At 38.1% G+C, this 26,246-nt stretch overlaps 1 protein-coding gene across 29 annotated transcripts in view; it reads right to left on the bottom strand.

Moving 5' to 3' along the window:
* LNPK (lunapark, ER junction formation factor) overlaps positions 1-26,246 on the bottom strand; it is a 96,677-nt gene that overhangs the window by 17,964 nt on the left and 52,467 nt on the right. For all 29 annotated transcript variants that reach the window (XR_014080805.1, XR_014080804.1, XR_014080802.1 and 26 more), the window contains one exon: positions 3,026-3,238. Coding sequence is in view for 21 of the 29 variants with exons in the window: in XM_081585361.1 (XP_081441487.1) it covers positions 3,026-3,238 (213 nt within the window). In the remaining 8 variants the exon portion in view is untranslated. The remainder of the gene's footprint in view (positions 1-3,025; positions 3,239-26,246) is intronic.

Below are 26,246 nucleotides of genomic sequence, written 5' to 3'. Positions count from 1 at the left end.
TACATTTAATCAAAAAAGGTACAAAAGCTATGAACACTGCAAAACATTGCTAAGAGAAACTAGAGATCTAAATAAATGGAGAGATACATTGTATTCCTATAATAAATTAGCCAGTATTAGAGATGATGAATGGAGAGTCAGGAGTAGAGGAATAACTTGGAATTTAGTTAATGATTACATCATATAAAAACAGCAACAACAAAAATAAAGTTACACATTCAAAATTATGAATTGTAACTCCACAATCTCTGAAAACTGAAAGAGAACTGTTTGCAGGAGATATTCTAAAATGAGAGACTACACAGAAGGCACTGAGAAGAAAGTTAAGAGAATAAACAAGATGTGATGCTTGCCTTTGTAAAACAAGACCAGATAAGAGTAAGATAGGCAGCAATGGACATTTACATGGAGACCTTGTAGAAGACTTTCAAACAAAGTAAGGTATTGTTGAAACAAGCCCTGCAATATATGGATTAAAGGTCTTCAAAATGACTCTGACAAAACCTTTAAAGCACTAAAAAATGGCTTTAGGGCAGCAATATGATATTAATATTCTAAAAGATAAGAGATTTGCGTTGTAAATAGCCACAAACCTTAAGGCTGTTACCATCTTAAAAAGGGGGAAATGATATAGAATTATAGCTAGTAAATGACATTAGGTTTTAGAATAAGTTTTTAGTATTAGAAATCAAGTGCATTTTCCACATTTCATTGGCTATTGGCATTTCTTTGGCTAATGTTAAGTAGAGTCATACCTAACATTCAATCATTATCATCAAAAAATAAACTTGAATGCAGACATTAAGTGTCATCCCTCATTATCAAATTTTCAACTTAAATAAGCATGCCAAATTAAAATTTGAAAGTATTTAAGCCAGCCTAACTTTTGCTGGAGTCTTTTACTTCTACATGCTTAAAATGAAAATGTCCATTAAGGAATTTGGATAAATAAAACAACAGATTTCATAAAAATATCTTAACTCCCATGCATATTAATAACTTTTAAAATAACACATCTTTGTATTCATGCTGTTACGGGTAACAGTAATTAATACAAACATCAAGAGCAATCATTGTAGGAATACTGGTCATTTTTACACAGCTTGGCAAATTATCAAGTACCTGCTGGTTATTAATTTTCAAACATATGGGAGCCCTGTGGTAATACACATTAAATTGATTCTCTTTCACAAATATGGCATAATGAAAAAATGAATTATTAATCTTCTCTATAAGAAATCACTTAGCTCACTCACATTTTTGGCAATGTACAACTTAAACACAAAGTCTTTTACAAAGAAACTAATTAAAAACTTTAGTAAAATATGTCATGTTTACATGATCATGAAATGATAGGCTATTGAAACCATGTTCTTACATGTACTATTATATAGTTTTTATTACTCTGTATAAGTTGATAAATTCTAATTTCTTTAAAAATAGTTAGATATACAAAATGCATTCTCACAAAATAGTTCTTCCATTAAACAACTAAGAGCTTTACTTTACCCACATGGGTATCTCAAATCATGGGTATCTCAAGTCATGGGTATCTCAAATCAACCAGTAACAACTGAAAGATGAAAAATTTTCAACCAGTTTAATTTACTCAATTTCACAAAATATACCAGCTGCCCTGAGTGACATCATTATATGTTAAGTTTAAAAGTATTTTTTTCAATAACCAACAGTTAAAAGTCATGATTTGTATTCATTTGCAGTTAGCTTTCTTAATATATTTATAAATTAATAGTTTTTTAGTTTTCTAAAATCTTATGCTGTTTTCAAAGAAAAAGGAGGGGGAAAAAATCTACTGTATTAAGTAACATTTAGACTGCTTACCAATTTTATTAAGACTATGCAAATGCCCTCAATATCTGATATCAACTTCTGACAAGGCTCAAAGTCATAAATTATATGTAATTAGTCAGGAAATATGAAATTAATCTAAATTAAAATTAAATATCCTAAAATAAAATAAATAATTTATTATCATATTTAAGAATCTGACATGGGACTCTACATACAATAATGTGATCTGCTGAAGAAGACTTTCATGTCCCAATCACACTCCAAAAGAAAGTTGCAGGGTAATATAATCTATTACACTCCTAAAATAGGATCTTCCCTTGCTGCTGCTGCACTAAGTCGCTTCAGTCGTGTCCGACTCTGTGCAACCCCATAGACAGCAGCCCACCAGGCTCCTCTGTCCCTGGGATTCTCCAGGCAAGAATACTGGTGTGGGTTGCCATTTCCTTCTCCAATGCATGAAAGTGAAAAGTGAAAGTGAAGTCGCTCAGTCATGTCTGACTCTTCGTGACCCCACGGACTGTAGCCTACCAGGCTCCTCCGTCCATGGGATTTTCCAGGCAACAGTACTGGAGTAGGTTGCCATTTCCTTCTCCAGGGATCTTCCCCTAGAGATCTACAAAACTGAAAAAGGAGAACCCAAAGAGATGAAATAGTAGTAAAGGCAGTATGTTAATTCAATAGGATTTTATGTTAAAGTATCTGTCAGAAACTATTGAGGTTCTGTGGCTTAAAAAAGAAAAATCTACCAAGCTCACATTAACATTAGTAGTATTACACACTATAGCACATGAATATTCTTCCTGAAATGTTAATCTGTCAAGTTTAAAAATATATATGAAGGGTTTAGCAAAAAGCATGAATACATTCCGAAAATGTTCTCTTCTATTCTCATTTTATATAAATCTGGAGCCATTCTAAAGCTGAATATAAAAAGATATGCTATACTATTGACTACAGAATACTACAAAGTTTTATTGCCATTTAAACAAAGAAGCCATAACAGTTAAATGAGCTCAAGAAATAGGTTTCAGTATCACAAGGTGCCAGCTGTAAAGAGTTATGGCTAATTGAACATGGAACTCCTGCTTAATCAGATAACTGCTCTGCTATTTCCAAATGAAATGCCATTTCCATACTGTCTGAAAATGGCCCGTTTTATTGGTAACCAGAGAAAACAATATAAACTGTAAATAACATTAAGTGCTCTGTTTACCCATTCCAGGCACTGAAGTAGCAGGGGATCCAAAACGTCTTGGTAACACATTTGATGATAAGGCTGGAGTAACAGTTCTTTCTGGGGGTCCACCAGGGGCTGAAGTGTCCTTTGGTGGTCCAGGAGAAACTGGAATTTGCGGAGGAGGGCCCTGGCTGGAGCCTGCTGGTGTTGGAGAAAGGTTTCTTTGAGCAGCAGTTCGCTGACGAATCTCTGAAAATAAGAATAAAAAGTATGTATTAGGTTTAACATCTAGCATACCACCATCAGTCAATATCACAAATGACTTACATTCAATAAAGCTTTGCAGCACTAGAAAGAATCTACAAGGTCAAACTGCTTGTAAATAAGAAATCTGTACAATGTAACACTGAAAACTGACTACAGAGTACTCCATTTCTGAACCCACAATTCAACTACATGTATATATTTACATAAGTCTTGATCTAAGTCTACCTACTGATACTATTTTTCAAAATAAATTCAAATAAAATAAAATCATCACCCAATTATGCATTATATCTTTTTATAATAAATCTCTCCCAAGTTATGATAAAGAAAGTTTATCAGAACCAGTGAAAACACCAGTGAAAACTGCAGAATTGTTTTTTCAAGATAAAAAACGGTAATGCTAAGAAATGAGCAAATAAGTATACCTGGAATTGTCATGTAATTTATGAAGTAATTAAGCTAAGTAGTTATAGAAATGCTGAAGAAAGGACCATTCCTATTCTCCTTTATACTACTATCTTTTGGGGTAAATTTTTTTTTGTCAATATATTCAACAGAGGAAAACTTTCACTCTGCACAAATAACACATTAAAATAACAAATTTTATCTTTTTGTTGCAGAAATTATAAGAAGTTGGTAAATGAGTCAAATCCAGGCTGCCGCCTCTTTTTGTAGTTTTTCACTGAAACACAGTAACACAGTTCTTTACATACTGTCTATGGCTGTTTTAGAAGAGTTTGAGTAAATACAACAGAGACTATATGGCTCTCAAAGTCATTCACTATATTTACTATCTGTTCCTTTACAGAAAGTTTCATGATCCCCCTCTGTACTCAATAACATAAAATTCAATTCTATCAGTTTCCATTCTCACCAATATCTTACTTCAATCTTGACGGTATGATCTCAAATAAAGATGCACTTCTAACTTTTTAATTCTACATATCACCTTAAATTATTACAAATCCTGAAACGGTAAGCTAAAACTAAATAAGTTATTAATAAATTTTAATTGGCATGATTTGTAAAAAATGTAGTTTCAGAAGCAAAATACTTTAGATTTGGACTCCACTTGACAGTTAAAGATTTTCATAAAAAGCTCATTGCAATCAAAAGTACAACTTGAGCACCAGATTTCAGTTTACTATAACCTCGTCAACTATTAAGAACCCGGGTCCTGCGGTCAAAAAGGTTTGGTTAGAATCCCAGCTATAGCTCCATCACTCCAGATGGGCTAACTTTGTTAAGCTTCTATTTATTTGCAAAATTAGGACAATAATATCCTAACTCAGAATTGTTATGAGAATTAAATAAGATACTGTCTTTAAGTTGACAGCTCACATTTACTGAATACAAATTTCAGATGACAATGTTTTCATACAATTAAGTATTTTCAAATCACCATTTAGTTGTAATTACTGGGACCAAAAAATTTTCCATTGGTTCGTAATTTAGTCTCTAACCTAGCCACTGCAATAATAAATCACAAGCATGTCATCATTATATAAATGGAAATGGCCTTATATTTGGCTATTTTCCTTACAGTTTATAGAAAATTTTGAATTTTACCTAGACTAATTATATCTTAATTAATTCCAGCAAATTAACTGGTCACTTAATTATCTTTTATTCCTAAGGACTTTCTTAAAAGATGGTTACACATTAGGAAAGCCATTAAATTCTACAAAAGATCGTGAAATCATAAAAGGATCTGATTACTGGAATTAATTTAAAAAACAAGGCATCAACATTTTAAATCATTTCTTTAGCAGATTTTTAGGTAAAACGTAACTCCAAAATGGGCTTCCCTAGTGTTTGGAGAAGGCAATGGCACCCCACTCCAGTACTCTTGCCTGGAAAATCCCATGGACAGAGGAGCCTGCTAGGCTGCAGTCCATGGGGTCGCTAAGAGTCGGACACGACTGAGTGACTTCACTTACCCTTTTCACTTTCATGCATTGGAGAAGGAAATGGCAACCCACTCCGGTGTTCTTGCCTGGAGAATCCCAGGGATGGGGGAGCCTGGTGGGCTGCCGTCTATGGGGTCGCACAGAGTCGGACACGACTGAAGCGACTTAGCAGCAGCAGCAGCAGTGGCTCAGTTGGTAAAGAATCTGCCTGCAATGCAGGAGACCCAGGTTCCATCCCTGGGTCGGGAAAATTCCCTGGAGAAGAGTATCCTTGCCCGGAGAATTCCACGGACAGAGGAGCTGGTCAGGCTACAGTCCATGGCATCACGAAGAGTAGGACATGACTATGCGACTTTCACTTCACTTTCAACTCAAAAACAGTATTTTTCTTCCAGATAAATAAAAGCTTAGCATTTATTAGACTATCCTAAAAGTCTTTAACTTCTTGAACAAAGACTTGAGACTGCTTCCTCTGAGCGTGCATTTACCCAGTGAAAATTAACTAAAGCACACTTTTAATGTCACTCATATGCTACTGAAAGGTAAGGTCTATAACTAAAAGGACACCATATTCAGCATTCCATAAAAGAGATTTGGCTTCATATTATTTCTAAATCTAAAATTAGGCAGACAAAAGGGAAAACTGATATAAAAGAGTCAGGAAAGGGAGAAAACATAGTTTCAGTATTTACAAAGGAAAAGAAGGTAACAAAGAGTTACAATGACTATGGTTGAAAACAGCTAGCAATACAATAGCAAATCTATATTTGGTAAAGTACTATAGAATATTCTTGTAGTCTCAATGAAAAATAGCTAAGATTTATCTACTTTTAGCTATGTGCCATTTACAAATGCTTTGTATTATTAAATCTCTTAAAAAAGTTTCTCGCACTCAACAAAACAGTCATATTGGATATACTGAACATTTCCCACATTCAAAAGTAAAATACCATCCCCTAACAACATTTACCAAGCACTCTACATAAGTCTCATTAGGTACAAGGACTATCCCATAAAGTTACCTCTTGACTAGAGGATATCTTTATCAATGACCAATCAATAATTCAATAAAAATCACACTAAGTATGAGGACATTCGCTTCAGCCATGTCCGACTCTCTGAGACCCTACGGACTGTAGCCTGCTAGGCCCTACTGTCCATGGGATTCTCCAGGCAAGAGTATTGGAGTGGGTTGTCAGGCCCTCCTCCAGGGGATCTTCCTGAACCAGGGATTGAACCAGTATCTCTTAATGTTTCCTGCAATAGCAGGCAGGTTCTTTATCACTAGCACCAGTTGGGAAGCTCAATTTTAAATTCAAAATGAATCAAACAGAATCAAAATGAGATTGAAAACTACTATTTTAGGATAAACAAAAGGAATAAAACAAAGTTTAAAGTAATGAAACAGAATAATTGTTAAAAACATAAATTCTGGAATCAAATTGTCTGGATTTAAATTTTAGCTCCACCCTGTTTATCAGATGTGCCAGAAGGTTTTTCCAAGTTGATGACATCTCTCAGTTCAGTTTCCTCATAATGAGAATACTTACCTCTTACGGTCGTTATAAAGAATAAATGAGATAATCAACACAAAGAGCTTAGCCAGAGCACAAGAAAAGTACTTAATAAGTAATAACTATTAGAAGTGGTATACATCTAAAGGTTCCAGCTTGTACAATAAATCTAAAGCTGAGCAATCTAGAATTTATAAAGTAATTATTAAAAGAAAATATAGATATTAATTTGCAAATTAAATGTTTTCCTAGAGTTATTTGTGAACTTGTTTAAATGCATTATATAAAATTTAAACCTATTACTCTAGCTCGCTATTAAATACTTCTTGAGACAAATGTTCTATAATACCAATAATTATCTCTTAATTTATCAGATTTTTAAATAATGATTCCTTATACATACAGGTAGAAGGTTTTGTCTTTGTTTTGGTATTAAGCTGTAGTAGCAAAAACATCATACAACAGTTAGGAGCCCTATATTTTCATCCTAGCTGATACCACCATTTCCTTATGTGAACTAATAGTCTCTTATCCACTCTGGGTTTCAAATTTCTTTAAAAGAGTGTTGGCAGAACTACAAAGACAATCCTAATATTTTCCCTAATACTGGTTAAAGGCTTTCTGAACTATCGTGTTCAGTTCTAAGCGTCATATGAAGAAATTTCAATGACTAGGATTTTAGTAATGAACAGAAAAAGGTCTTTAAGTCTATGAATGATTAGTATATGCAGATGTGGACAGTTAAATTTAGGGGAATTTGGTTCTTTATAAGTGTGATCATGAGATGCAGTTAGGTGGAACATGGAGATTTATCTTCAGGAGAGTTTCTATTTTTGAATTTATATAAATTCAGGTCTCTCTTGTTTAAATTTATATGATTCCTCTAAATAAAATAATAAAGATCATGTATCTGATATCTATTCCTTTTACTTTCTAAATGATCTAAAGTCTACATTCACTGTATCATCTTCTTCACATCCTACTCATACTAAGCTCCTTTAAATTCAGCTTCTGCCCTACTTTTCTATCAGATTTGTTTTCTCAATAGGTCAATGGCCTTTTATTAACAAAAATGACTCCATAACCTTTTTCTTCCCATAGAGGCAAAGCTTTAAGGGAAAAAAATAAAAGAAAGAAGAAAGAAAAACTTTCAACCCAATGCAATACGGTTTTTGTCCTCCTCTTACCTGCCACTTGAAGTACTATTGCTTTGGTTACCAACTTACAACATCATCATTACTGTTATTATATATGGTGGCAATGGTTTAGTCGCTAAGTTGTGTCGGACTCTTGTGATCCCATTGACTACAGTCTGCCAGGCTCCTCTGTCCATGGGATTTTCGTTATTATATATGCATTTCATCAAATCCCTACTATTTGCTAGGAACTACATGAGGCATTTTACTTGCGTTTACTAATTTCATACAGTACTCAGACCAACTGTTTGTGATAACTCCCATCCTGTTTTCAAAAGAAACCAAAGCTCAGAAGCCAAGTATCTTCCCAAAAGTCTTACAGTAAAATAAGAGATGGAGCCAGGATTCAAATCCAAGGTTTTATGACAGATACCCTCACTCTGTTATATATCCTGTCAGATTCAGTGGCCTCATTTCTCTTCTATCCACTTAACCCTTTGCAGAATATGGCAGTGGGTATCATCCCTACTTATGCTTCAACTTTCTAGATGCCAATTTAGTTCTACTTTTAATTCTGATCATTTCTTTTTTTCCTGGATGCTCTTTCTCCATCTGCCCTTAAATGCTAATGTTCTTGCAAGTTTTCTTACTCCATTTTCTCTCCCTGGAGAGAAAATTTCACTTGATCGCATAGTTTCAATAAATATCACTTATACTTCCCAACAACGCCTCAGTTCAGTTCAGTCACTCAGTAGTGTCCGACTCTTTGTGACCCCATGAATTGCAGCACGCCAGGCCTCCCTGTCCATCACCAACTCCCGGAGTCTACCCAAACCCATGTCCATCGAGTCGGTGATGCCATCCAACCATCTCATCCTCTGTCGTCCCCTTCTCCTCCCGCCCCCAATCCTACCCAGCATTAGGGTCTTTTCCAATGAGTCAACCCTTCGCATGAGGTGCCCAAAGTATTGGAGCTTCAGCTTCAACATCAGACCTTCCAATGAACACCCAGGACTGATCTCTTTTAGGATGGATTGATTGGATCTCCTTGCAGTCCAAGGGACTCTCAAGAGTCTTCTCCAACACCACAGTTCAAAAGCATCAATTCTTCGGCGCTCAGATTTCTTCACCGTCCAACTCTCACATCCATACATGACCACTGGAAAAACCATAGCCTTGACTAGACAGACTTTTCTTGGCAAAGTAATGTCTCTGCTTTTAAATATGCTATCTAGGTTGGCCATAACCTTCCTTCCAAGGAGTAAGCGTCTCTTAATTTCATGGCTGCAGTCACCATCTGCAGTGATTTTGGAGCCCAAAAACATAAAGTCTGACACTGTTTCCACTGTTTCCCCATCTATTTCCCATGAAGTGATGGGACCAGATGCCATGATCTTAGTTTTCTGAATGTTGAGCTTTAAGCCAACTTTTTCACTCTCCTCTTTCACCTTCATCAAGAGGCTCTTTAGTTCTTCTTCACTTTGTGCCATAAGGGTGGTGTCATCTGCATATCTCAGGTTATTGATATTTCTCCCGGCAATCTTGATTCCAGCTTGTGTTTCTTCCAGCCCAGCGTTTCTCATGATGTACTCTGCATAGAAGTTAAATAAGCAGGGTGACAATATACAGCCTTGACGTACTCCTTTTCCTATTTGGAACCAGTCTGTTGTTCCATGTCCAGTTCTAACTGTTGCTTCCTGACCTGCATACAGGTTTCTCAAGACACAGGTCAGATGGTCTGGTATTCCCATCTCTTTCAGAATTTTCCACAGTTTATTGTGATCCACACAGTCAAAGGCTTTGGCATAGTCAATAAAGCAGAAATAGATGTTTTTCTGGAACACTCTTGCTTTTTCAATGATCCATCAGATGTTGGCAATTTGATCTCTGGTTCCTCTGCCTTTTCCAAAACCAGCTTGAACATCTGGAAGTTCACGGTTCACGTATTGCTGAAGCCTGGCTTGGAGAATTTTCAGCATTACTTTACTAGCATGTGAGATGAGTGCAATTGTGCGGTAGTTTGAGCATTCTTTGGCATTGCCTTTCTTTGGGATTGGAACGAAAACTGACCTTTCCAGTCCTGTGGCCACTGCTGAGTTTTCCAAATTTGCTGGCATATCGAGTGTAGCACTTTCACAGCATCACCTTTGAGGTTTTGAAATAGCTCAACTGGAATTCCATCACCTCCGCTAGCTTTGTTCGTAGTGGTGCTTTCTAAGGCCCACTTGACTTCACATTCCAGGATGTCTGGCTCTAGGTGAGTGATCACACCATCATGATTATCTAGGTCGTGAAGGTCTTTTTTGTACAGTTCTTCTGTGTATTCTTGCCACCTCTTCTTAATATCTTCTGCTTCTGTTAGGTCCATACCATTTCTGTCCTTTATCGAGCCCATCTTTGCATGAAATGTTCCTTTGGTATCTCTAATTTTCTTGAAGAGATCTCGAGTCTTTCCCAATCTGTTGTTTTCCTCTATTTCTTTGCACTGATCGCTGAGAAAGGCTTTCTTATCTGTCCTTGCTATTCTTTGGAACTCTGCATTCAGATGGGAATATCTTTCCTTTTCTCCTTTGCTTTTCGCTTCTCTTCTCTTCCAAGCTATCTGTAAGGCCTCCTCAGACAGCCATTTTGCTTTTTTGCATTTCTTTCCCATGGGGATTTTCTTGATCCCTGTCTTCTGTACAACGTCACGAACCTCTGTCCATAGTTCATCAGGCACTCTGTCTATCAGGTCTAGTCCCTTAAATCTATTTGTCACTTCCACTGTATACTCACAAGGGATTTGATCTAGGTCATACCTGAATGGTCTAGTGGTTTTCCCTACTTTCTTCAATTTAAGTCTGAATTTGGCAATAAGCAGTTCATGATCTGAGCCACAGTCTGCTCCCGGTCTTGTTTTTGCTGACTGTATAGAGCTTCTCCATCTTTGGCTGCAAAGAATATAATCAATCTGATTTTGGTGTTGACCATCTGGTGATGTACACGTGTAGAGTCTTCCCTTTGTGACCCCTAATCTGTATCTATAAACTCAACTTTTTTCTAAGCTCCACTTGAAATAATTAACTATCTATACATTATATCACTTGGATTTAACTCCCACTCAACAGATACAAAAGCAAATTCATTATCTTTGACACAAATCTACGACTTCAATTCTTATGTTCCTTATCTTGCTTAAAATACTAACATCTAAACAGTTGCCCAAGCCAAAAACCTTTACTCCTCCTTCCACTCCACACTTTTCAAATCTAATCACCATCAAGTCCTGTCAATCTACTCAAGTCTGAATTCTCTCTTAAATCTCTTCCAACATTGTTGCAATAATCTATCTAGTGCAGGCCCTTATCTTTTACCTATATTAGCTGGTATCCTAATTCATCTCCATGTGTTCAGCCTGGCATTCTGTAATCCATTATCCACGTTACCAAAAAACCAAAAACAAACAAAAAGGCTGTTGTTTCTAAAACACAAAGCCTTCAGTGGCTTTCCATGTTGCAGATAAAATAAAGTTCCAAGCTCTGTAATGTTGCATACAAAATCTTTCATAATTATCCCTTTGTTGCTGTTGTTATTCAGTCCCTAAGTTGTGTCCGACTCTTTGTGATCCCATGGACTGCAGCACGCCAGGCTTCCCTATCTTTCACCATCTCCTGGAGTTTGCTCAAACTCATGTCCATTAAGTCAGTGATGCCATCCAACCATTTCATCCTCTGTCATCCTCTTCTCCTCCTGCCTTCAATCTTTCCCAGCATCAGGGTCTTTCCAATGAGTCAGCTCTTCTCATCAGGTGGCCAAAGTATTGAGCTTCAGCTTCAGTATCAGTCCTTCCTATGAATACTCAAGGTTGACTTCCTTTAGGATTGACTGACTTGATCTCCCTGCAGTCCAAGGGACTCTCAAAAGAGTCTTCTCCAACACCGCATTCAAAAGCATCAATTCTTCAGTGCTCAGCCTTCTTTATGGTCCAACTCTCACATCGGTACATGACTACTGGAAAAAACAGCTTTGATTATATGCCAGCAAAGTGATGTCTCTGCTTTTTAATACACTGTCTAGGTTTGACATAGCTTTTCTTCCAAGGAGCAAGCATCTTTTAATTTCATGGTTGCAATTACCATCTGCAGTGATTTTGAAGCCCAAGAAAATAAAGTCTCTCACTATTTCCATTGTTTCCCCATCTATTTGTTATGAAGTGATGGGACCGGATGCCATGATCTTAGTTTTCTGAATGTTGAGTTTTAAGCCAGCTTTTTCACTGTCCTTTTTTACCTTCATCAAAAGGCTCTTTAGTGCCTCTTCACTTTCTGCCATTAGGGTGGTATCATTTCCATGTCTGAGGTTGCTGATATTTCTCCTGATAACCTTGATTCCAACTCATGATTCATCCAACTTGGCATTTTTGCATGATGTACTCTGTATATAGGGCTTCCCTAGTGGCTCAGTTGGTACAGAATCTGTCTGCAATGCAGGACACCCGGGTTCGATCCCTGGGTTGGGAAGGGTGCCTGGAGAAGAGAATGGCAACTCACTCCAGTATTCTTGCCTGGAGAATTCCATGGGCAGAGGACTCTGGTGGGCTACTGTCCATGGGGTTGCAAAGGGTCGGACATGACTGAGCAACTAACACTTTCACTTTCACTCTGTATGTAAGTTAAATAAGCAGAGTGACGATATACAGCCTTGACGTACTCCTTTCCCAATTTTGAACCAGTCCGTTGTTCCATGTCCAGTTGCTTCTTGGCCTGCATACAAGTTTCTCAGGAGGCAGATAAGGTGGTCTGGAATTCTCATCACTTTCAGAATTTTCCAGTTTGCTGTTATCAACACAAAGGCTTTAGCATAGTTAATGAGGCAGAAGTAGATGTTTTTCAGGAATTCCCTTGCTTTCTCTTATGATCTAATGGATGTTAGCAATTTGGTCTCTGGTTCTTCTGCCTTTTCTAAATCTAGCCGGTACATCTGAAAGTTCTAAGACCATGTACCGTTGAAGTCTAGCTTGAAGGATTTTGAGCATTACCTTGCTAGCATATGAAATGAGCACAATTGTGTGGTAGCTTGAACATTCTTTGGCATTGCCCTTCTTTGGAATTGGAATAAAAACAAACTGCACATGGAAGAAGATTGTTAATTAACTGAATTTTTGTTGCCTGCTACATTAAGAATTTTAGCCTAATTTCAGGAGACCATACAAAAAAGCTTTCTTTTTCAAACACTTTCAAATATTATTATTTTCTAATAATATATATGAAATGCCAACATCTAGCTGAGTTCACTTGTTTGTTGCTCTGCTTTTTAAAGAACTATAAAGCAAAATGTACTTTCAATTTGTCTAAACATTTACTTTTCTTCATCACCTTGATAATTTATTTCTAGTTCTCTTTTATCTCTCTCAACGTTAAACAACCTGCACCTTGCAGTTTGTCAAGGTCTCATTTGGTTAGTCATATTTTTTATAACATTCAACCAAAATTTGTGAGTTCTTTTTAAAAAAAAGTTTCCTTTTATTTCCTTTAACAACACATTTATTAAGCAACCACTATGAGTAACCACTATGCACTTCAGAATGGGATTCAGACTTGAGTATAAAAGTGGCAAGCAAAGATAACACAAAGTTACAAATTACACTAACTCAAGGTAAGTGCCACAAAAAAAGGAACTAATAAGGCACTATGGAGGGTTCAGGAAGGAGGATATTAAACTCAGGGATGGGCAGAAGAAAGGTGGTGGTAATGGTGGCATTTAAGATAAACACTGAAAAATGAATGGGGGTAGAAATGCCTTTGTTACCTGTATTAAGGTATATGTGGCATTTTTAAAATAAAAGTCCAAAATTATTTGCGTTGCCTCCATTAAAATGGAAGAAAGAGAATGTCTATGTCTCCTCTCTTGAATCTGTACTACTGCTGTTTGACCAAGAGAATATAGGTTCTAGTTTTCAAAACTACTTTCTGTCTCTTGGGCAGCTTGCTCTTAGAATCCAGCCACCATATTAGGAAAGTCCAAGTGGCTCCACTAAAGAGATCCATGCGGAGAAGAATCAATGGCCAGCACCAACTTGTCAGTCATGTGAGTAAGCCATGCTGGTAGTAGTTCCTCCATCCTCAATCAGGTAGTTCCAACCCATGTTGGGTAGAGATGAGATATTTCTACCCAACTCTGCCAAAATTGTAAATTCATGAGCAAAACAAATAAATGTTGTTTTAAGCCACTAAGTTGTAGAGTAGTTTGTAATACAATAAATAAAGGCACAGCTATAACATGTAAGCGGAGAAGGCAATGGCACCCCACTTCAGTACTCTTGCCTGGAAAATCCCATGGACGGAGGAGCCTGGTAGGCTACGGTCCATGGGGTCGCTAAGAGTCGGGCTCAACTGAGTGACTTCACTTTCACTTTTTCCATTCATGCACTGGAGAAGGAAATGGCAACCCACTCCAGTATTCTTGCCTGGAGAACCCCAGGGATAGCGGAGCCTGGTGGGCTGCCGTCTACGGGGTCGCACAGAGTCGGACACGACTGAAGCGACTTAGCAGCAGCAGCAGCAGCATAACATGTAAGAACACCCAAAAAAGTGAATTTGCTATTTTATGTCTTCCCAGATTTTCTTAATCAAATGTATGTCCCCTGAAACATCAAAATATGAAATATCATTATGTTTGATAACAAAAGCAAAAAAGATTAATGATTTCTACTTTAATCTTCTATATATGCCATGAAACACAAGTGAGTAAACTGTAAAAACCTACTTAAATAAGTTGTAATCCATTTGCCAGAACCATTAAATTTTTTTTCAAAACTTTTTGATTTCAAACTTAGCTGTGGCACGATTTTGACTTTTGACTGACCTTCCTTTTATTAACTTCACTAGTAGAGATGCAGGATTATATATAAAGGTACGAGAGAATGTATGAGTGCCTTCCTTTTAAAACAAATATAAGAGGATCTGTTAAGGGTTTATTTTTAGCTATCAGATGACATCCTCCGAAAATCTTATCAGTCTTCCTACTTCAGTTATTCACTGTTACGGTCATAACCTAGTTCTAGAACCTTGCCATTAAAGACAACCAAACACCACTCAAGTTCAAGCATCCTACTCTCAAACCAACTTACATTTCCTACTTTCTTCCACTTTCAATTCCAAGGGGATCTCAGTTCAGTTCAGTCGTGTCAGACTCTTTTCAACCCCAAGGACTGCAGCATGCCAGGCTTCCCTGTCCATCACCAACTCCTGGAGTTTATCCAAACTCATGTCCATTGAGTCAGTGATGCCATCCAACCATCTCCTCCTCTGTCATCCCCTTCTCCTCCCACCTTCAATCTTTCCCAGCATCAGGGTCTTTTCAAATGAGTCAGTTCTTCGCATCAGGTGGCCAGAGGATTGGAGCTTCAGCTTCAGCATCAGTCCTTCCAGTGAATATTCAGGACTGATTTCCTTTAGGATGGACTGGTTGGATCTCCCTACGGTCCAAGGGACTCTCAAGAGTCTTCTCCAACACCACAGTTCAAAAGTATCAATTCTTTGGCACTCAGCTTTCTTTATCGTCCAACTCTCACGTCCATACATGACTACTGGAAAAACCAGAGCCTTGACTAAATGGACCTTTGTTGGCAAAGGATGTCTCTGCTTTTTAATATGCCATCTAGGTTGGTCATAACTTTTCTTCCTTGGACCAAGAGTCTTTTAATTTCACGGCTGCAGTCACAATCTGCAGTGATTTTGGAGCCCAAGAAAATAAAGTGAGCCACGGTTTCCACTGTTTCCCCATCTATTTGCCATGAAGTGATGGAACTGTATGCCATGATCTTAGTTTTCTGAATGTTGAGCTTTAAGCCAACTTTTTCACTCTTTTTCACTTTCATCAAGAGATTCTTTAGTTCTTCTTCACTTTCTGCCATAAGGGTGGTGTCATCTGCATATCTGAGGTTATTTATATTCCTCCCAGGCAATCCTGATTCCAGCTTGTGCTTCATCCAGCCCAGCATTTCTCATGATGTACTCTGCATATAAGTTAAATAAGCAGGGTGACAATATACAGCCTTGACGTACTCCTTTTCCTATTTAGAACAAGTCTGTTGTTCCATGTCCAGTTCTAACTGTTGCTTCCTGACCTGCATACAGATTTCTCAGGAAGCAGATCAGGTGGTCTGGTATTCCCATCTCTTCAAGAATAAAGGGATCTATAATCCATTAATTATTAATGAGGTCAGCAAACTTTTTTTGTAAATAGTAAATATTTAAGACTTTGTAGATCACATATGGATTTCTGTTGCATATTCTTAATTCTTTGTTGTTTTTTTTTTTCTGGAACACTTTTTTTTTTTTTTTTTGGTGTATGGCATGGGGATCTTAGTTCCTTTCCTCAACCAGGGATTAAACCCATGCACCCTGCATTGGGAGCATGGAGTCTTAACTACTCAATGGCCAGGGAAGTCCCTTGGAACACTTTAAATATGTAACTCTAAGCTCAAGCACCACAGAAAACAGATCTTGGCCCAGATTTGCAGACTGAAGACTGCAAATCCCTGTATTATTAATAATACTACCAATACCTTTTGACTGTCCATCATCCCCCTGTTGTATCATTTCCTTTATGATCATCTCAGATTCAATAACACATCATTATAATTACCTCCTTGCATACAACTTCACCTCCTTGCCCTTTGATAATCCATTATACTAAACCCCAAACCTGCTTAAAATCAGCTCTCTGCCTACTCCAAGCCTGCACTCATACAGCTAAAATCAACTGGAAAACATTCAGACAACTATGCTTTAAATACATAACCATTAACTTTAAGTGGACATAAATGTCCCCTGGTATTCCTACATTCTGAGAATTATTTTAATCCTTCTCTTCAGGTCCCTCAACAACATCTTCCTCATCCTCACTCTCATTAAGAAAATAAACACAATTAGAAAACAATTTCAATCACCTACCTATAACTGCCTAAGTTCTCTGTCTGCCTACCTAATACAGATGAAGTAAGCACACCCCTATCAAGAGCCAACTCCACACTTGTACACTAAATCCCATTCCTTCTTGTCTCCTCATGGATGGTTCTCCACCAACTGTCCCACTCTCTCCATCATCAATCATCTATGTCTTCTAGGCCATTCCAAGTAGCACATAAACATGCTATCATTTCTTTCACACATCGTGTTCACCCATACATACAAAATGCTTCCCCCTCCAGCTACCCATGTTTTTCAAGTCTCTTTACTCAAAAGAAATGTCTCTTCTCATTGTTTACAACTTCTCTACTCCCTTACTTTCTTAAATCTACTCTAATGAATCCATTCCTCCACAAAAACTATTCTTCTCAAGGTCATCAAGTTCCTCAAAATTGCTAAAATCAATGGCCAATTCTAGACCCTCAACTTACTTGGCAGCTTTATCACAAATGATCACTACCTAGAAACTCTTCAATTAGTGTTCAGGACACCACATACTTTTGGGTTTCCTATCTCACTGACCATTTCTCAGTTTCTTTTTCTGGTTCTTCTTCATTACTCCAAATATCTTAGTGTTAGAGTACCCAAGGGTGGGCTTGGTCCTTTCTCTTCTTTCTCCACATTTACATCCTTAATAATCTCATCTAGTTTCATGGTTTTAATACAATCCACAAACTGATGACACCCAAATTTGTACCTCTAATACAGATAATTCCTGTTTGCCAGACTTGTATTCAACTACTTCCTTAGAATCCCCACTTGGACATCTGTCTAACAGGCATCTCAAAGATACATATCCAAAATCAAACCCTGTTCTTCATCACCTTATCTGAACCCCCATTCAAAGAGTGCTTCTTTTGTAATTTCCACTGTCTCAGCGGGGCTTCCCTTGTAGCTCAGTTGGTAAAGAATCTGCCTGCAGTGTAGGAGACCTGGGTTCGATCCCTGGGTCAGGAAGATCCCCTGGAGAAGGAAATAGCAACCCACTCCAGTATCCTTGCTTGGAAAATCTCACGGACAGAAGAGCTTGGGGGCTGTAGTCCATGGGGTCGCAAAGAGTCAGGCATGACTAGGCGACTAACACTTACTTACTTACTTACTTACTTACCATCTCAGTAAATACCTTACCAGTTACTCAGGCCAAAATCCTGGAAGTTACCTCTGACTTCTCTGTCTCTGACCCCAACCATACCCAATCCATCAGGAACTCTTTTGGGTTCCAACTTTGAAATATATGCAAAATCTTAAACCACTCCTATGTTACTAAAAAGAGGCTCAGGTCACATCAACACTTTCCTAGGTAACTGAAACTCCACTTTTGTTTCCTTTGCAGCCCCAACACAGTCACCTTTCTTTTAAAATATAATTTAAATCATGTCAATCCTCAGCTCAAAACAAAAGACAAACCAAACTTTTTTAAAAACTAAAGTTCTTACAATGATCTGCATTCTACAAGATCCCACATGATACGATTCTTTGCTGCCTCTTTTATTGCCTCTCTTACTGTTCTCCCAATTGTTCAACCCAGTCCCAGCCATATTGGCCTCCATGCTATTTCTAGAGTAATCTAGGCATGCTTGGTATTCAATTTTTGCACTTAATGATCCCTCTGTCCGGAATATAACTTCCCTCTGCATGACTCATCCCCTCACCTCTTTCATGTGTGTATGTATGTATGTGTGTTAGCTGCTCACTCATGTCTGACTCTGCGACCCCATGGACTGTAGTCCACCAGGCTTCTCTGTCCATGGGATTCTCTAGGCAATAATACCAGAGTGGGTTGCCAGTTCCTTCTCCAGGGGATCTTCCTGACCCAGGGATCAAACCCAAGTCTCCCACATTGCTGGCAGATTCTTTACCATTTGAGCCACTAGGGAAACCCTCTTTCATAACTTTGATCAAATGTTACCTCATCAGTGTGGCATTCTCTGACAACCCTATGTAACATTAAAACCCCATTCTCACTCAAGCCACTACCTATGCATTATCATTTTATCATTTTCCTCCAATATTACACAAATACATTGATAAATAAAATTGTCTACCCCCACCAAATGCACAAAAGGTGTTTTTTTTTAGTATCTTTTATTCACTACTATGAACTCAGGGCTTAAAACAACACCTGGAAGTACATATTCACTAAACATTTATTTTAAAACAAAATAAATTAAAAAATCAGATTAGCACATACAGGTCAAATTTATTCCCCTATACCAATTAAAACCTTAAAAAGAAATTTAATTTTTCACTAGCCCCAAATATCTATATTAATTTATCCTAGAGAAGCTATTCAGGAATTCGCACTATGGCAAATTCAGTTTTTCAACTAAATCCAAACTTCATTACTTTTTAATCCAGTAAGGATATAAAATTCTTCCATTTCTCAGTCCATTATTTTATAGAACTAAAATAAATGCTGCACATCTATATGCACAGTGATATGCTGCACATATCACTCTATTTAAAACATATATGTATATATACACACGAGCTCCCCAGGTGGCACAGTGGTAAAGAATCCACCTGCCAATGCAGGAGATGCAAGAAATGTGGGTTCAATCCCTGGGTCGAGAGGATCCCTTGGAGTAGGACGGCAACCCACTCCAGCATTCTTGCCTGGAAAATTTCATGGACAGAGGAGCCTCGTGGGTTACAGTCAATGACCTCACAGAGAGGTGAGCAACTGAGAACACACACATATATACACATATACCTATTTTTTTGTCATTTATATTGGCTTGGCCAACATGTTCATTTACATAAGATATTATGGAAGTTTTTGGCCAACTCAATAACTTCATATCAAATGACAATACTGATTTTCTAAGATTAAGTACTCATTGATTAAAATTCCTTATAAAAAAAAGTCAGGATCAAACAGTTAAGATTATCAAAACTAAAGAAAAGTCTGAGAAACTGGTACAGCCAAGTGAAACCTAATAAACATAACAACTAAATATAATGTTGACCGGGTGAGATCCTGGAACAGAAAAAGAACATTAGGGAAAAATAAGGAAATTATTATAAACCATGGACTTTAGGTTAATAATAGTGAATTATTGGTTCATCAATTTTGTTACTGGTCCATCAATTTTAACAAATGTACTACATTAATGTAAGACATTAATAATAAGGAAAAGGCAGTGCAAAGGTATATGGGAACTCTTTACAAAGCTATTGCTTTGTAAATTTTCTGTAAATCTAAAAATGTTCAAAAAGATTCAATCTACTAAAAAGGGGGAAGAGGGCCTATATCAAGATTACAGAGTAGGATGAGCACAAGCTCACCTCCACCCACAGGCACACCAAAATTACAACTACTTAGAGAGCAACCATCTCTGAGAATGACCAGAAGATAAGAAGAAAAGATTTTCCATAACTAAGATATAAAGAAGCCACAAAAAAGCAGGTAGGAGGGGCAGAGACACAGTCTATTCAGGACCCACCCCACCACCCTAGTGTGGCAACCCGCAAGGGGGAGGAAAATCACAACTACAGAGGTCCTCCCCAAGGACTGAGGAGTCCAATCTGCACATTGGGCTCCCCAGCCCATGAGTCCTGCACCATGATAAGCCCCCAAAATGTCTCACTTTTAAAACCAACAGGGCTCACATTTGGGAGAGCCAGAAGGGTGTAGGAAACTGAGACACAGCTCTTTAAAGGTACAGGAAAAAACACACACAATCCGAAATTAAGCACAAAGGCAGCAGTGTGAAAGAAGCCAAGGTCAGACCTACCTGCTGATCTTAAAAAACATTCTGCTGGGACGCCCCCTGAAGACTGAGATGTTGTCAGCAGCCACTTTTGTGATCTCATATTACCTTGATGACACTAGAAGTGGCAGGTGCCATTTTGGAATCCTCTCTTGAGCTTATTAACACCAGGAGCCTGCCTCACCTACCAGTGTGCTAACAGAAATTGCGTGGCAGCAGGCCTCAGAGCCAGATGTGAAGAGCCTGCACTCCACCAATGTACCCCTAGTAATAACATGAAGCAGGTCATCTCAGCTACCTGGGCCCAGGGGCCAGCTCCACATACCAGCAAACCCATAGCAGTTGGTCCTGCAACAATAGAAAGGTGCACATTGTCCACAAAGGGTACACCCCTGAAGCATCTTCTGATGGACATAAGAAGGTATGCACCTGGACATCTCCTACATAAGACCATTTCTCCAAGATCAGGAAATGTAATGGGCCCATCTAACACAAATAAACACAGAGAATTAGGCCAAGTGAGAATGATCCAAATGAAAGAACAAGACACTCAGAAAAATGACTAAATGAAATGGAAATAAACAATCTATCTGATAAAGAATTGAAGGTAATAATTATAAAGATGCTCACCAAACTCAGGATAAGAATGGATGACCACAATGAGAACTTCACAGAGATAGAAAGCATGTTTAAAAATCAGAGCTGAAGTACAATAACCAAAATGGAAAACACACTAGAGAGAATCAATGGGAGATTAGATGATACAGAAGAACAGACTGGTTATCTGAAAGACACAGAAGTGGAAACCACCCATGCTGAACAGAAAAAAAGATAAAGAACTGAGAAAAATGAGAATAGTATAAGGCAGGGGTCTCAAACCTTTGGGATCTAATGTCTGATGATATGAGGTGGAACTGATGTAATAATAACAGAAAGAAAGTGTACAATAAGTGTAATGTGCTTGAATCATCCTGAAACCACCTCTCATCCCTAGTCCATGAAAAAACTGTCTTCTGCAAAACCGATCCCAGGGGCCAAAAACACTGGGGACCACTGGTAAGGGACCTGTGAGACAACATCAAGTAAGTGCATTAACATTCGTATTACAGGAATTCCAGAAGGAAGAGAGACAGACAAAGGGGTAGAGAAGTTATTTAAAGAAATAATGGCCTAAAACTTCCCCAGTGTGAGGAAGGAAACAAACATTCAGGTCCTGGAAGAACAGACAGTCCCAAGGAAGATGAACCCAGTGAGGTCCACACCAAGACACATTATATTTAAAATATCAAAAGATAAAGAATAAATCTTAAAAAGAGCAGGAGAAAAACAACTAGTTACCCATAAGACTATCAGCTAACTGTTCAGCAGAAACTTCACAGGTCAGAAGAAAGTAGCAAAATATATTCAAAGTAATGCAGGGAAAAAAGAAAACTTCAATCAAGAAAACTACTCAGCAAGGTTATCATTCAGAATTGAAGGAGAAGTAGAGTTTTACAGACAACAAAAAGCTAGAGGAGTTCACTACCATTAAACCAACCTTACAAGAAAAGTTCATACTGCTCATGGGGTCCTCAAGGCAAGCTGCTGCTGCTAAGTCGCTTCAGTCATGTTCGACTCTGTGTAACCCCATACACGGCAGCCCATCAGGCTCCGCTATCCCTGGGATTCTCCAGGTAAGAACACTGGAGTGGGTTGCCATTTCCTTGTCCAGTGCATGAAAGTGAAAAGTGAAAGTGAAGTCACTCAGTCGTGTCTGACTCTTCACGACCCCATGGACTGCAGCCTACCAGGCTCCTCCGCCCATGGGATTTTCCAGGCAAGAATACTGGAGTGAGGTGCTATCGCCTTCTCCACTCAAGGTAACAATACTACAGTATTGAGAACACCGTGAACACTATGAACCTTTCTTGTAAGGTTGGTTTAATGATAGTCAACTCCTCCAACTTTTTGTTGGTCCACTGGAGAAGGCAATGGCAAACCACTTTAGTATTCTTGCCTTGAGAATACCATAAGCGGTATGAAAAGGCAAAAAGATAGGACACGGAAAGATGAACTTCCCAGGTCAGTAGGTGCCCAATATGCTACTGGAGAAGAGTGGAGAAATAACACCAGAAAGAATGAAGACACGGAGCCAAAGAGAAAACAACACCCAGTTGTGGATGTGCCTGATGATGGAAGTAAAGCCCGATGCTGTAAAGAACAATATTGCATAGGAACCTGGAATGTTAAGTCCATGAATCAAAGTAAACCGGAAGTGGTCAAACAGAAGATGGCAAAAGTGAACATCAAAATTTGAGGAATCAGTGAACTAAAATGGACTGGAATGGGAGAATTTAAATCAGATGACCATTATATCTACTACTGTGGGCAAGAATCCCTTAGAAGAAACGGAGTAGCCTTCACAGTCAACAAGAGTCCAAAATGCAGTACTTGGATGCAAACTCAAAAATGACAGAATGATCTCTGTTCATTTCCAAGGCAAACCATTCAATATCACAGTAATCCAAATCTATGCTCCAACCAGTAATGCTGAAGAAGCTGAAGCTGAACAGTTCTATGAAGACCTTTAAGACTTTCTAGAACAAACACTCAAAAAAGATGTCTTTTCATTATAGTGGGCTGGAATGCAAAAGTAGGAAGACAAGAGATACCTGGACTAACAGGCAAATTTGGCCTTGCAGTACAAAATGAAGCAGGGCAAAGGCTAACAGAGTTCTGCTAAGAGAATACACTGGTCATGGCAAACACCCTCTTCAACAACACAAGACAAGACTCTACACATGGACATCACCAGATGGCCAATACCGAAATCAGATTGATTATATTCTTTGCAGCCAAACATGGAGAAGCTCTATTTGGTCAGAAAAAAATGAGACTGCGAGATTTGACTGTGGATCAGATCAAGAACTCCTTATTGCAAAAGTCAGACTTAAATTGAAGAAAGTAAGGAAAACCACTAGACCATTCAGGTATGACCTAAATCAAATCCCTTACGACTATACACTGGAAGTGAAAAATAGATTCAAGGCATTAGATCTGATAGACAGAGTCCCTGAAGAACTAAGGACAGAGATTCGTGACATTGTACAGGAGGCAGAGACCAAGACCACCCCCAAGAAAAAGAAAAGGCAAAATGGTTGTCTGAGGAGGACTTAACAAAGAGCTGAGAAAGGAAGAGAAGCTAAAGGCAAAAGAGAAAAGGAAAGACATATACACTTGAAGGCAGAGTTCCAAAGAATAGCAAGGCAAAGTAAGAAAGCCTTCCTCAGTGATCAATGCAAAGAAATAGAGGAAAAGAATAGAATGGGAAAGACTGGAGATCTCATCAGGAAAATTAGAGATACCAAGGGAACATTTCATGCAAAGATGGGCTCAATAAAGGACAGAAATGGTATGGACCTAACAGAATAAGAAGATATTAAGAAGAGATGGCAGAATACACAGAAGAACTATACAAAAAAAATCTTCATGACCCAGGTAACCAGAATGGTGTGATCACCACCTAGAGCCAAATATCCTGGGATGCAAAGTCACGTGGGCCTTAGGAAGCATCACTACCAACAAAGCTAGTGGAGGTGATGGAATTTCAGTTGAGCTATTTCAAATCCTAAAAGATGATGCTATGAAAGTGTTGTACTCAATATGCCAGCAAATTTGGAAAACTCAGCAGTGGCCACAGGACTAGAAAAGGTTAGTTTTCATTCACAAAGAAATGAAAGGAATTTGGTCACTTTCAATCCCAAAGAAAGGCAATGCCAAAGAACGCTCAAATTACCACACAATTGCACTCCTCTCACACACTAGCAAAGTAATGATCAAAATTCTCCAAGCCAAGCTTCAACAGTACGTGAACCATGAACTTCCAGATGTTCAAGCCGGATTCAGAAAAGGCAAAGGAAGCAGAGATCAAATTGCCAACATCTGCTGGATCACTGAAAAAGCAAAAGAGTTCCAGAAAAACATCTACTTCAGCTTTATTGACTATGCCAAAGCCTTTGACTGTATGGATCACAACAAACTGTGGAAAATTCTTCAAGAGATGGGAATACCAGACCACCTTACCTGTCTCCTGAGCAACCTGTATGCAGATCAAGATGCAACAGTTAGAACTGGACATGGAATGACAGACTGGTTCCAAATCGGGGAAGGAATAAGTCAAGGCTGTATATTGTCACCCTGCTTATTTAACTTATATGCAGAGTACATCATGTGAAATGCTGGGATGGATGAAGCACAAGCTGGAATCAAGACTGCCAGGAGAAATAGCAATAACCTCAGAAACACAGATGACACCACCCTTATGGCAGAAAGCAAAAAACTAAAGAGCCTCTTGATGAACGTGAAAGAAGAGAGTGAAAAAGTTGGCTTAAACTCAACATTCAGAAAACTAAGATCACGGCATCTGGTCCTATCACTTCATGGCAAGTAGATAGGGAAACAATAGAAACAGTGAAAAAATTTATTTTCTTGGGCTCCAAAATCACTGCAGATGGTTACTGAAGCCATGAAATTAAAAGACGCTTGCTTCTTGGAAGAAAAGCCATGACCAACCTAGACAGCATATTAAAAAGCAGAGACATTACTTTTCCAACAAAGGTCCATCCAGTCAAAGCTATGGTTTTCCCAGTGGTCATGTATGGATGTGAGAGTTGGACTGTAAAGAAAGCTGAGTGCCAAAAAATTGATGCTTTTGAACTGTGGTGTTGGAGAAGACTCTTGTGAGTCCACTGGTCTGCAAGGAGATCTAACCAGTCAATTCTAAAGGAAATCAGTCCTGAATATTCATTGGAAGGACTGATGTTGAAGCTGAAACTCCAATACTTTGGCCACCTGATGCGAAGAGCTGACTCATTTGAAAAGACCCTGAGCTGGGAAAGATTGAAAGCAGCAGAAGGGGACGACAGAGGATGAGATAGTTGGATGGTATCACTGACACAATGGACATGAGTTTGAGCAAGCTCTGGGAGTTTGTGATGGACAGGGAAGCCTGGCGTGCTGCAGTCCATGGAGTTGCAAAAAGTCAGACATGACTGAGTGACTGAACTGACAAGAAAAGTCAAAGCCACTTCTCTAGGAGGAAAAGAAAAAAAAAATACTAGAAATAAGCAAATTATGAAGGAAAAGTCTCACTTGTAATGGCAAATATACAGTGGAGGAAGTGGATCAGTCACTTATAAAGCTAGTAGAAAGGATGAAAGGCAAAAGTAGTAAAATCATCTTATCTACGATAAGTAGTTAAGGGATACACACACAAAACTTAAAAATGTGAAATATGACATCAAAAACATAAAATATGATGTGGAGGGTAAAAGTGTAGGGCTTTGAGAAAGCATTTGAACTTAAACAAGATCATCACTTAAAACAGACAGCAATATATAATACTTATACAGAAACCAATAAAAGTATAAAATACACACAGAACAAAAAAAGAATCCAAACATAATGCTAAAGATAACCATAAAATCACAAGAGAAGAAGAAAGAAACAGAGAACTACAAAAACACCAGAAAACAAATAACAAAATGGCAACAATTACTTTATATATAAATGGACAAAAATACTGTAATCAAAAGACAATGGATGGCTGAATGGATTACAAATATCAAGACCCATACATGTACTGTCTACAAGACACTTCAGATTTAAAGATACTTATTTACAGATGGAAAGCAAAGGAACAGAAAAAGATATTCCATACAAATGGAAACAAAAAGAAGCTGGGGCAGCAATACTTCCATGAGAAAAAAACAGACTTCAAAGCAAAAA

This window comes from Giraffa tippelskirchi, chromosome 3 (genome assembly GCF_054371585.1).
Source record: "Giraffa tippelskirchi isolate mGirTip1 chromosome 3, T2T-mGirTip1v1.2.pri, whole genome shotgun sequence".
NCBI classification, from domain to species: Eukaryota; Metazoa; Chordata; class Mammalia; order Artiodactyla; family Giraffidae; genus Giraffa; species Giraffa tippelskirchi.
This window is presented reverse-complemented; position numbering and strand designations above follow the sequence as displayed.